Source organism: Cyclospora cayetanensis, unplaced genomic scaffold (assembly GCF_002999335.1).
Source record: "Cyclospora cayetanensis isolate NF1_C8 unplaced genomic scaffold, CcayRef3 CcayRef3_contig_48, whole genome shotgun sequence".
In the NCBI taxonomy this organism is placed as follows: domain Eukaryota; phylum Apicomplexa; class Conoidasida; order Eucoccidiorida; family Eimeriidae; genus Cyclospora; species Cyclospora cayetanensis.
In genome coordinates this window covers 25,255-38,239 of record NW_020312458.1, presented here as the reverse complement: position 1 = coordinate 38,239, position 12,985 = coordinate 25,255, and the positions used below count along the sequence as shown (strand labels likewise).

Sequence of the window (12,985 nt, the reverse complement as noted above, 5' to 3'; positions counted from 1 at the left end):
TTACTGTTTAACAACATCTTCTGAGTGCCTCTCGAGAATAACCCTGCGTCCCACAAATGCTATTGGCATCTAGCGCTAGCTTTCGTAGGTAACTTGCCATGCTATGGACACACTCAAAACCTCACCACGCAACTCTAGGCAGTATGAACACTCCGTATCGTACTTTGCTTTGAACTCATCTGAATTCCAGTCGTACGACGCAACACCAGTCTTGAGGAAGCATAAAAACAGTGACCGCATGATATCTACTATATCTTCTTTTACAATGTACCTGCACCAAATGAGCGAACGTTGAGTGTTCCAAAAAAGTGCACTGCGGCGTTTCGCAAGGCTGGAATACACGCCTGCACATCTTGCAGCCTGTGGCTACCTCTGTAATATTACTTACCCCTTGTTTCCTCTGTCATAGATGTGGAATAAAACTGAAAACCGCATGGGAACAGAAAAGGCAATATCTTAGGGCTATGTTTGGAGTGTCGATGCTAATGCAGCTCTGCCACCAACGAAAGGTCTTGATTTTGGGCTGTGCAGGCTCATTCCTGCCTTCGCTCGTTGCAACCCAGGCTATACTTACGAGTTAAACGCTGATGAGGAGTGCCTAAGATTCATTGAATGGCACGCAGCACAACAGAAAGCATCTTAGCTATCTCGCGTGCATTCTAGGATGGATAAAGGCCTGGTGGAAACGTGGGAAACCTTTTGCGTAGGCTTTTGAGGGCGAAACCAAAAGGAGGAAAATCAGGCGAATAGTACGTTATGTCTCACCCCGAGTCCATATACTCAGAAGCCGAACAAATTCTTCGAATCCTATTTCAATACCCCTGTCCTGTGTCCTGTGCTGCCAGAAGAGCCTAACGAATCTGTCGGCGAAGGCAAAACTACAAGCATTTGAAAGGTTGAAGAGTCCCAAGAGGCTGACAGCACTCAGCCCCCCCTCTAGAGGTTTCCTTTCACCAGCTTGCAGTCGAAATCCTGTACAAACAACCAGGTAGTACGAGCAATATTACGGACGCACATGAAAACCGAAGGCACAGTAGTGAAGGAGAAGGCTCTTGGCATTTTGCACATCTTTTTGAGCGGCTATTCATTGGTAGTGCATGAGAGTGTTACCGCTGTATAGAGCTTGAACTTCTTCAACAGTAACTGCAAATGATAGCACAGAAGGAGACTATGGCGGTGAGGTACGTTACTACTTGGCCCCAATTTGAAAACTCAGTACAGCGTGAAACCTGAAGGGCGATCGCGTGGTAGCTATTACAACGCACTACCACTAGCGTGAAAAGCGCGCAACAATTTTCTGAATAGCGTATATACAAGCTAAATAACGCCCAACATAGGGTCTTTTCAGGAGATAAGGAAACAGGTCGAGCTGGCTCTTCATCTTACAGTGGGTTTGCAGGGCTAGAGACCTGAGCTCCGCTGAAGAAAACTTTAGCTTCTTCACATCGGCTCTTGGTCTCGTCATTTGCGAAAATGTAATTTCGCGCATGTTTAACGCTTATTGCTGCTCTAGAAGTGGGCCAGCCAGCAGTAAATGAATGACGGCTCTGCTTGGAGGGGTAAATGCAGGTAAATAAATAAGTTTGCAATTCATATAGAGAAGCAAAGGAAAATCATCATATTGAGCCCCCAGCGGCTGCAGCTAGATCGTCATTGCTTTGGAAGCACACAACGCTAAAATCAGTGGCTGGGCTCCGTATAATGCTGATGCCCCAGAGCTGTAGAATGGCCTTAGAAACAGAGAAATAGACTTTGCGTTGTGATGTTGCACCAAGTGCGCCACTTCCGATTTTCGCTGCTTTCTGAGCATGAATGCCACCATTCTACATGCGTTCAGCTAGGCATAGGATGAAAAGGATAGATCAGGGGAGGGTGCACATCAACCCGACATGTAGGCACTACTAGACTTCGATATGCTTCGAACGCTCCCTGCTAATGGAATTCCAGTCCTTAAGGCGGTACGCATGCTTATCGAAGGGCGTTACTGGAGTTCCTGTAGTGTCCTTGTGTTCATGTGCAAAGTAAGAGACGAACTACAAGAAAATTAGCCTAATAGGCGCTATGCTGTTACTAGAAAGATACATGCGCAGGTAATTTTGATTTACGTATCATTGGGATACCCTCTGGTTGCCCTGTAGAAACTAGCTCTTAGTTTCTTCAGTGACCTGCACGGATGATGAACTACACACGTTGTTTGCCGTGTACGAGCAGGAACACCTTAGACTAAGACTGTAGTGCCCTGCTCAAAGAGCTAAAGTTGAATTTCCAGTCCTTACTAAATATATTTGCCAGTTCTGGGCAGATTCTGCCTGAGAAAACCAACGGGGCTGCCCGCAAGATGCATGCATGCCTCAGCAAGTGCATTTTTAAAAACATATGCATGCATCTCCACGGAAAATAGGATCAGCCTAGGCAAGAAAGGAATTCAAATCCTTTTCTATCATTACAAAGAATCTCTCTTGGGAGTAGACGTGGTCCTAAAGTGCGACTAGCATAGTGAACCACATGCCAAGTGCACACGCCGCGTTATACCATTTGGACTGCTCCAGAGCCCAACGCCACACCGCATTTGTTTGTCTGCATTAGATGTGTATAGTTCTTCTCCGTACTTAGCGAGTTTTGTGGACCTTGATCTACTTGCTCGGTGGACGGCCGAAGCAGCGTTAGACCGCCGGTCTGCAGGCTATGCGGCCGAAAACAAGAGCTTGTATTGAAAGCCTCATTTATTAATGAGGTATGGGTAGACTTCGCCGCTGTAAACTTCAAAGCATAATGGCAATTGAATACGCCCAGCGGATTGTCTTATGGGTGGTACGCGATCGTACGGCGCGTGTGTTGCTAGGTGTGCGAAATCTAGAGCCTCAGACACTCTATTGTTGAGAAACCCGATTACTCTTTCGAATTTGAAGGTGCAAAGCTAGTGATTGAGCTTGTGAAGTCAACATCGGCTATTGTACTCAAGCCAAAGTGGAGTTTTGAGTCAGAGAGCTCGGGCATGCCTGAGGATCTGAGGAAAGGAAACTTCATGGAATAGCTACCGTATATACAAAGATAGTGATTCAACAAAATTAAAAATACTAGAGAATTAGACACTCGCCTCACGAGTTGATCAGATGACATAGAAAGTCCGGCCGGGGTGCATGCTGCCAGCTGGACAAACTCGATGTTTTCATAGAAATTGTGTCGAAAGTCCACATATGGCAGAGCAATAGTCAGCGTTCAATGAGTAAGCTCACCTGTGCCCACAGCAAAACAGTTCTCAAGCAAGCGTCTTCTTGTTCTCTTGCAGCTTGAAGTATTTGTTCGAACGCGGGCAGAAAAACACGCTGGTACAGATGATCCATGGTGGAAGAAATGAAGCCGTAGTTGGCTGAGCAGGTGATGACAGCATCTTGTAGAGAGCGACCCCACAATGGGCATGCTAGGGTAACCCAGATGGCTCCATGTCCTCGAAATACTGCAACATGCACACTATTCTTTCGTCAGGTCTACTTAGTTGCTCACCTAGAGTACAGGTAACGGAATGCACGTAATACTGCGTGCTTTGTTCCTAAGCGCATCAGTAGGTTCCTTCTGTGCAGCCTTTAAGTTATTATTAGGCGGTGCTCCTAGGTTGCACACTTATTGTTCTCTAACCCAACAGCGTTGCCGCTAAGTACCGGATTCCCGCCTGTGACCTATCTGAAAAGACATAAACATGGCCTTTCAGCTTTTAACCAAAACTAATTTGAGAGGATATTCTACACACCGTTTCATACGGAGTGCCCTTTGGCACATGGTAAACATATTCAGAAGGTGCTGCCCCTGCTTGCACACTGCGCAGGACGTGGTGTTAGTTTTTCGGGCTTTAAATCCAAATTTTCTGCCGTGAGTGAAAGGCCACAGCTGTGGTTACTCAAAATGGGTGGGCCTGTGCATGTCCATGCTGGGGAAAGTGAACCTTCCCTACACCCGTCCGACAGCAGTGCCAAGGAAGAGTGGGGCGACGCTTCGTGGCTCCTCTGGGAAGCTACACTGCTTGCCGCCGCCTTGGATGCCCACCAAATTACCCACATCCGAAGGTTAGTCTTGTAACTGGATCCTGAATTACATAAACAAAGTGTCCACAAGGAAAGCTACCAGGTGGTGAAACTTTGAACAAACATATAGGCTTTCCGACTATGGCTGCTTCTGTAATGCTACTCAACCATTGCAAATGCCTAGAGCATATCAAATTTACCCATGTACGGCCATGAAGCTCCTACGTTTCTATGACCTAACGTTCTCAAACTACCCAGAGTTACACATCTGATGAGATAGCTGCAAAATCTGTCAGGCTTCCTCCCAGAACATACACAGATACGAGCCCACCCAACAAAACTTCTCTTAGTCATCGTAAAGCGCTCATAAAGCGTGGCAGAAAAAAAGTGTCGACAAGAATGATGTGAAAGTCGGAACAGGAGCTGATACGTACACATACTTGCGATATTAGGGATTTCCCCGAATTCGGGCCATGGGCATTTTCCAGTGGAACTGAAGAGAGCAAGCAGCAGCAGGCGGACACACATCTCTTTCTAGGCATGGTTATATATCTGTTACATATTCTGGGTTGTGATATGCCGCAAGTAGGCCCAGACAACTTTGAGGATGCAAGCAACGCGATTAGTACGCCTTTGCGATACCTGCTTACTGCTACTGTTCATTAGTGAAACTAGTGGAAGACTGGCAGTTCTCTAGGCTTTGCACCTTTCTCGTCGAATGCATGCTTGGTTCTTAGGCTCAGAAGCTTCTGTGTTTTCTCAGGGAGAGCTCTCTCTACGCTTCAAGCCCCGATATCCATTTCTGTATCAGAGATTATCAAGGTAGCTGTAGCCCATTGTTAAGGCCACACAAAGATACTGAACGCCACAGACAACATATTATGAAACACCCTAGTGAAATTGTCCTCAAACTTTGTAGCGTGGCTTGGTGGCTAAATATTGCACATGGGTACGCTGAAGAAAACTTCTTCTTGGTTAACGTAGTATGCCATTCACAGTGTCTAATATCGATCATGGTAATGTGCGGCACTGCCAATCTCCTGTAGGCCAAAAGGAAGGACGCTTCTCCCCTGTTGTACTGGCTGCTCCGCAAGGTTGGTACGCAATAGCAGTAGCGCATCACAATGCAGGAGGTCCTCAGCAGCAGGGATAACACGAATATAGTTTAGAGCTACATCAAAAAATCCTGAGAAAAGATGCCATAGGCTTGCAACTGCTACCAAGAGAGTGTAGTGTTAAAAAGAAAGCCATTACTGAGTGGATCAAGGAATAATCAAGGAAATCACAAATACACACATCGTATATGCGAAAGGTGTCGGACGCACCATGATAAATACTTGGCAGGCATTTTTGCTGCTTATTAGTTCAGGTAGCAGAAAGGAAGTGTCTCTCTTTCGCTGATCCGGTGTTCCTATCTGAACACGATTCTAGCAAAAAGGCTTCAGCAACATGGAGTATTAAAAAGGAACGAAATGGAGGCCGACGAGGTCAAATGCCAGAGGAGCTGACGGTGAGGCACACACAGGACGCGCCGTTTGAACAGGCTTTTGCAAGTAGACTATAATGTATCCAAATGCCTAAGCCGCAGTCGGGAAAATCAACTTTGGAGCAAGACAAAAGGTCCGCCGCATAGTCCTCTATACCTGTCTTCTGGCAGACTGGGCACTACCTAAGTTGACAAGTGTTCAGTGTGGCACTGTTGGCACAGGCCGTTCTTGTGAACTCCGCTGCACTCTGTTCCTCCAGACTGCTCTCTGTCACTAGAAGGTGTAGCTAAGTAGCTCCACGACATTCCACAGACCAAAAGGAGATTGTTTGCTTAGATACGTAAGTTCAGAATAGAGCATCACGAGGGGCTCTCGCATTGCTTGCTCGATGCAGATGGAGTGTAAAGAAGTCGTACACGCACAAGAAAGCCTGCCGCAATCTTCAGCTTTAGCCCCTGTGGGAGTGCCTACCACCGAGAATGGCCAGTGTGTCTTTCTTTGGAAGCAGAAAATGCAAAACTTCAGATCAATGAGAGGCGAGCTACAGCGGCACATGAGGCAACTTCGGGTCGTCCTCCCCCCCTTAGTAGAAGAGGCAAAGCGAATTGTCTTAGGTCTCAGGTGCAACGAGAAAGCTCTTCGTGACTCCTTTCCCGACCTTGTTAGCTGAACGCACTCAGTGCATGCTCACATATCTTAAAGCCTCTTTAAAAGTGACTGCCGGGGAAGGAACTGCACGCAGAGTCCGTGCAGTCCTGCGCGAGACCGCTACGCAAGATGCCACCGCGTTCAGGTTAACACAAAACATAGAACGTCCAGAAATTCAGTCCAGCAGTTGACTTTGGGTGTCTGTGCAGTATTTACAGTACGAAGCTGTGTTGAAACAACGAACAGCACAAGAAGAGCGGCATCGCCAACTTCAGGCGGAGCTCCACTCCCTTGAAGTGGTTCTGAAGTCTAGCGAGGAGCGACTCCAGCAAGCAACTAGGGACCTTGCGGACGTTACCGCATTAAGAGTAACGCCTAGACCAGGAGAGTCCCTCGAGTCAGTAATATCCTCTCTCCAGGCAAGCGGCTTTGACAATATGCCTAACAGGAAGCTTGCGTCGCTTGGACCGTGTTGTGAGGATGTATTCGCACAAGCCAGCCACTCCAATGATGCTGTATTGCGGGGCATTTTGACTGCTTACCATAGGGGGAATTGAAGCAGCTGGATGTTCGGGCAGCCATTCTAAGGCACGCCTCAATCCACGTAAGTGTATGTGCATCCTGCCAAGCTGCTGCTGGTTGTGCGTCCTAGGAGCGCTCCAGTGGATCACCACACAATAGTAGACTTTGCTATTTTTAGCGGGTCTTTAATTGCAACATACCAATCTAAAGCGGTGTTTGCAAACATAAAGGCACACCCACGAAACAGAGTACTTGTGGTCCCGCTACTGCGGGGCCCACAGCTTATTGGCTCTTCCCTAACGCATGTCGGATGACTGGTGCAGGCGAAGCCAGACCCTGCATTTGACGACGCAGAAGAAGAAGAAGAAATACCTACGCTTGACTGAAACAGCCTTGTTCATTTAACAGTGCAGGTTGCTTCCAGACAGTACGCGATATGTAGCATCAATCGCCACGCTTACTCAGGCGGGGATCACTGTGCATGGCAACTAGTGTAACAGCCTTAGCAACTCTCTGCAATGAGACTACGCTCGTTTAGCATACCGGCAGGCACAATGCAAAAGGCAATCATTTCATGATGTGACCAATTGCATTCTAATGGAACGTGACGCAGGTATTTCGTACGACTCGACTTATTTATGTTCCTTTCCCCTTGCTACCACGGGTGCCCCTCGGCCCCGTAGGGTACCTGAGATCCTCTCCCATTTAGTTTGTTTAAGCAAATACAGAGCTTTCGTCTTGACGTGAACCTTAAGAACCCCATAGCAGAGAGCATAAAAAACGGAGAAGGGGTAGCCGCGCAATATAGTGTTGAAAGGAGGGAGATGCTGGCCAGTGTTTTAACCAGTGTGCCCATGCTACTGGTGCCGCCTGCGCGTGAGAAGGTCGGCGATGGAACTCTGCCACTCCCTCGCTGCCAGCGCTACGACCAAGCTTCCCGGGGGCTGGATCTTATTGTGTATATTCTGCCTTGTTTAGCAATGGCTGTGTGAACGCGCGACGCATATGAGCTCTGCACGTAGGAGGTACTGTTCACAAATCTCCAATGATTCTCCTAGGCCGTCACTGCGGCGTGAATGAAGGCTCGCGTCTGTCCAGCCGATATTCACACATTTTTTCAGGCCTTCCAAAGCTAATGCGTTTACTTTTGCGATTGCACAGACTTGAGCTCACTGATGAGATGTTTATTGGCCCTTATGAGGTTGTGGGGCCTTAGTATAGTTTCAGTGCCAGATACCATTCGGCATTAAAACAGCGGCTGAGCAGCTGAAGGGGGATTGGATTAAGTGGAGTTTACTAGCGGTTTCATGGTTTGTCACCTGAGAGAATAGGCAGCCATCACTACCCGCAGGGCGTCACCGCTCCTTTGGGTATACATTAGCGTGTGCTCGCAATCAGGAGGTGGTCCTATCGCAAATATGGCTGAAGGCAAAAGTATCCAAGGATATGTTGAAGTCAAGGAAAGGCTGGCGTATATCACTTGTTAAGCCAGTGTGTGTACCTTGCGAATTGCCACTCAGAGCCACTCTCTGCCTTCGCGATGCTCCAGTTGTGCAATGTTGCCACTGCGTCTCCTTGTGATGCACTGTTGCGCGAATAGCGCTGCCCCCGGAAGCCTTCTGGAATGCAGGGTTCTCTCTTCCACCCGCCATGCAGAGAAGGCTTCGGAGGCACGCTATGCCGTTTCGCCTAGAAAGTCGCTTCCACGTTTTCCAAAGAGGCATTTGAGTCAGACGCCGGCAATACGACAGACGCTTCTTATTACAGCATAGGAATAATTGAAGATGATATCAAGGGCAGCAGTGCTGCCCTTGATATCATCTTCAATTACTCCTAGCTGAAGGCTCAGTCAATCGAGCATCAGTGTCCCGATCCCCGTAGGAACACTACAGAGGCAATGGGTAATCCTTCCACGGGATTCCTGTGCCACAGCAGATGCACAATCCGATCGGACATAGATCTTCTCTCACCTCTGAACTAAACGCGCTCAATTATATTGAAAAAGCCTCTATGGCCGATTTTCGCAATGCCTTTGTCCCCCATAAAAAGGGAAACTCTCTATGGTGTCCCCTGACGCAACTGCCGAGGAGTTTGCCGTATCTAGTGCTACTAATATTGACAAACAAAAGCCTTGTGAATGAGTATTTTCGGCTTCTTACTCCTTAGGAGTCCCACGTGTGTTTCCTGCCACTGTACGCTGATGCGCTAATTCTTTATGGGAAGAATACTCTAAAAAGTAATCCACACTGTAACCATATCTGTCTGCCTGTTGGTTTCCCCTAAATGTTTGACAAGGAGTTCATAGCCAAATAACCTGCCCTGATCCTGCAATACAACAAAATACCTTTATATTTGCCTGCGTCGAGACCCTCAAAAGAAGGTACGGACGGCGGCCACGAGGTGCCAGTGGCTCTCCGAAGTTCGCATAATGCCGAAGAGGCAATCTCTGCCAAGGCAGGGAGCACTTCGTCTCTTTGACAACTAACAAGGATACCATTTTTGAACAGCGGGAAGTTGCGAATCAACTGTGCATTATTGGCGTCGTGCAGCGCTTTCGAAGATCTTCATCAGCTGCAAATGCTTGTGCGAGGGAGGGCTCCTCCCCGCGTGCTAGGCACACAAAGACATAGCTTCCAATCAGGACAATACGCACTCTATAAAGCCATTACCATAGTAGTGGTGGCCCTCACACGGTTGGCTTGATGCTTACACTGCAGCTGTTTTGGAAGTGAATTGCGATTAAGGCTGGATGGTATGCTCCACCTCCACCAACTTCACATGTTGCTCCAGCAGCATTTTAGGTGAGGTCCTGCAACCGCTTTATAAAACGGTCCCTAACTAAACGTCTGCGAGTTGTTAGATGTCAACCTATAGCAATATGGAGGTAGCACTACATTTTGCTTCCGGCAGGTCTCGCCATCTCGACTTGCCTCGCTGTCCAATTAAACATGGGCATATTAGTAGGAGCGTGCACCGCGGTCAAAAATGGCTCTATATAGGCTAGCTGGGTAACACAATCACAATCATTCGAGTGGTCATACGTCTAGTGAAGCAAGCAAAGGTAACGACCAGGTCAAAGCTTACATTACTACGCGTGAGAAAATGACAAAGCGAACCTTGCGCAGTACGTCTCTTCCTTTAAACGTCAAATGAGCGGAATGGTGCCGAATGGTGCCAAAATATTTGAGAGTAAGACAACCTTTAATTCAATGGAGTTTGGGCTTTTCACCAGAGAGGCCGCCGCAGAGGGGCCTGAGGAGGTGAGCAGAGAGTTCGGAGGGAACCCCAGCTTTCACGCTACAAAATACTGTAGTCTAAGGGTTTGGGAAACTCTGTTTTGCTGTGCATATATCAACTGGATCTTGTTCCACAAAACCAACAACATTACCAAGCAGTGGGCCCTCCCTGAGGTTAGCTTCGTACCCTCGGCGAATAGCCGCAAATCCGAAGCCCTAAGCCTCCCAAATCCCAAATCTTAAGCCGCTTGATCCAGCATCACAGTGAGAATCTTGCCATGAGGAAGGCGGACTATGCCGATATCAATACGGGGGATCTTCTCTGAGGGGCTCCACCTCTCGATAAGGTCTGCAGCAGCACCACGTAGCACCGGCAATTCAAGTATTGCAGAGAGAGATATACCACACGCCGCCAATACCAAGGACAAATAACTAGATAGAAACTACTTAAATGCACTGGTATCCTCTGGGGGGACGCTTTTTAAGTATTGCAGGGCTCGCTCGAACAAGCCGATTAACTTTTCCGTCTCCTGAGGCGCCAGAATGGACACAAACAGAATGAAGCCTACGTCTACACCAAACACTAAGAGGGCTTTATGGAAGGACAAAGTGGGCAAGCAGAGAAATACGCAATTGCAAGCAGCGTGCCGCCGCGAAAAAGCGAGACAGAGAGGTACGACCTACCCGAGACGAGATATATTCAGTGCCCAAACGCAGCGACAGCATGTTGGTCTGCCTACGAGCAAGGCAGAGACCTTCCTAGAAAAATATAATGAAGGAATTTAATTGTGCAACGATTCTGGAATTTAGCGCCTTATGAAATATGACCCGATCACCTGCTGCGAGTATGTCTTAGGCAGCACCACGCGTCCCAGACCCTGTAAGAACAAGCAAGCACTACACAGATGCACGAGCTGACGCAAGAAACCCACACCCAACATAACATGCCCTTCACTAACCCCACACACGTAAAATGCAGACGAGCTCCCGGACGTCAGGCAGCTACGGGCGAATGTTCATAGTGGGGGCAGCCAACCATACAAGAAAGCCGCATACATGTAGATACCTACACACATCCATTCACTGACACAGCCAATATAGCACGCACATGCAAAAATACACATCTGCAAATGCACATGTGTAGTGCCAGAGGCATGTAGACGCACGCCCGCACATTCACTTGTGTACTTGGAAGCGCGTGCATGTAAAATTCATAGGTAGGCCATAGCTTGAGAGACTGACATGTGCTGACTTGATGGTAATGTGGAGCACTTACCCTGGAATCCAAAGAAACGAGGTACGTGTGGCCGTCGTCAGCTACATACGAGGCATGCTCGGCTGAGACATACAAGGACAATGCCCAACAGCAAACGCTTCTATGTTTTGTGCTTTGCTTCTTCTTTCCTTGATGCCGCCTCAAGTACAAACCTCTAGCCGAAAAGACCCAACTACAAAGAAAAGGCTGATGCACACATATTTCTCTATGCCCCCACACATGTATGATCACATGCACTCCTGATACACGCATATATACGCCGTGCAGCAGCGCCTCTCGCACTGGCTCTATCAAGCTTTCTGCAACTTCCATTTAATGCTGCGGGTGCTTCTGCGTCAACTCTCCTCAACATCCGTCTCTCTCAATGCAGTTTATGTCTCCCAGCGCCATGTTAATTGAGTACCTTAAGCAGCTCCCCCCCATACAAATACATAGATATCCACATATACATATATATATATACATGTATATATGTATATATAGACACACACACAGCTGCACATACACTGCGGCTATACTGCATACGTACACCTCCCCTGAGCTGGTTGATCACAGGCAAATGGCTCTATCCCATCCATCAGGGCCCTTTTAGTGTACGCACGCTTGAAGCATCAAGCTTGACTGGACATCTCTAGGGTCAGTTCCTCCGCAAAAGCAAAAATCACACGCTCACAGCCCCAATGCAGAAGTAGTGAGTCCATGAGGCTGTTGCTGTAGCGAACATCCCCCCGGAGGCCTTGTCGTCTTCACATTTGCAAGGGTTCAGGAGTAGGGTGCTAAGGAAGGGGTGGAACCTGTAGCTTTAAAGGTTCTCTGGAGGCTACAGAGTGGCGATGGCAAGTGCAGTTGTTATCCCTACGTCAACTGTGTACTTCTGGGTGCGAACTTTTATTGCATACAACATGACAAGGACCGTAGCGACAATGCCCATTAAAAAGGTCGAGTCTATAAAGGAAGCCTTGTTGATGCTGTGTTTCGAATTCGATTTAATGGACCGCTCAATTCGGACTGCGTTCATCAGTTTGGCGATATCGAAACCATCTGGATTCTCCTCCTGCGGAGAGGATCCGCAGGTTGCTGAGGAGAGCGCTTCTCCTTTTGTCTCTATGGTATCAGTGGTCGGCGAATCCGTGGACTGCACTGCTGGCATAGAATATGTCGCTGTCCCTTTCACGTCTGATATTTCTGCTGCTGGTGAAACTGCCGCTAACACCGGAGGGAGAGCGAGGACGCAGACCAGCCACCAAGCAGGCACCGGCACTAGCAAGAAGCTGATCCCTAGCCACCCAGTCCACATGCCTTTTCCGCCACGAGGCAACAGCTGCTAGGTTTCTGCTTTTGATGCACAGGCAAGGCAAGGCACAGGAATGCACGGGAGAAGCTGACGCATCTCCCCCCCTTTGAAGGCCCTGGCGCAATGCAGCAACCTCTATGCCCGTCAGAGCGATCCCACACATACCCTTGCTGAGATTTCAACCAGGGATGCTGATACTAGGAGACAAGAAGATCACACGATCGAAACACGGGAGGCTGCCTCGAGTTTCTGCTGAGGACCTGAGGAAGCTCTTTTACCGGAAATAGCTGTACACCTCCACGCTAGGGCCACTGCTTATTAGGATAAAACAGCAAACTTGGGAGGACACGCAGAAGAATTCTCAAAAAGCTAAAGAGCAGCAGGGTCCACCCAAGCGGCAATCGGCCGCTCCCCAAGAAAGAGCAGGCTTCCGGTCCTACTGCCACAATCTCACACAAGAACAGGGAATTCCGGAACCAATATAGTACAGAAAGTAAAGGCAG

General features: G+C 48.3%; 3 protein-coding genes across 3 annotated transcripts; 1 reads left to right on the top strand and 2 right to left on the bottom strand.

The window, feature by feature from the left end:
- LOC113146657 lies at positions 1-1,489 on the bottom strand. Its single transcript, XM_026334674.1, is given in 4 exon segments — positions 1-43; positions 389-422; positions 766-972; positions 1,387-1,489. Coding segments are annotated over 4 exon segments (387 nt in total).
- A 2,411-nt stretch (positions 1,490-3,900) lies between these two features.
- On the top strand, positions 3,901-7,062 carry LOC34620526. Its single transcript, XM_026334676.1, has 7 exons — positions 3,901-4,061; positions 4,472-4,684; positions 4,807-4,968; positions 5,364-5,572; positions 5,953-6,167; positions 6,364-6,573; positions 7,000-7,062. The coding sequence occupies exons 1-7, from the start codon at positions 3,901-3,903 to the stop codon at positions 7,060-7,062; spliced, it is 1,233 nt and encodes a 410-aa protein (XP_026190461.1).
- A 3,293-nt stretch (positions 7,063-10,355) lies between these two features.
- On the bottom strand, positions 10,356-12,485 carry LOC34620527. The gene is made up of 6 exons (XM_022733775.2): positions 12,075-12,485; positions 11,806-11,832; positions 11,449-11,546; positions 11,189-11,360; positions 10,749-10,790; positions 10,356-10,442 (listed from the first exon to the last, which is right to left on the bottom strand). The coding sequence occupies exons 1-6, from the start codon at positions 12,483-12,485 to the stop codon at positions 10,356-10,358; spliced, it is 837 nt and encodes a 278-aa protein (XP_022588649.2).
- Between the last annotated feature and the right edge of the window lie 500 nt (positions 12,486-12,985).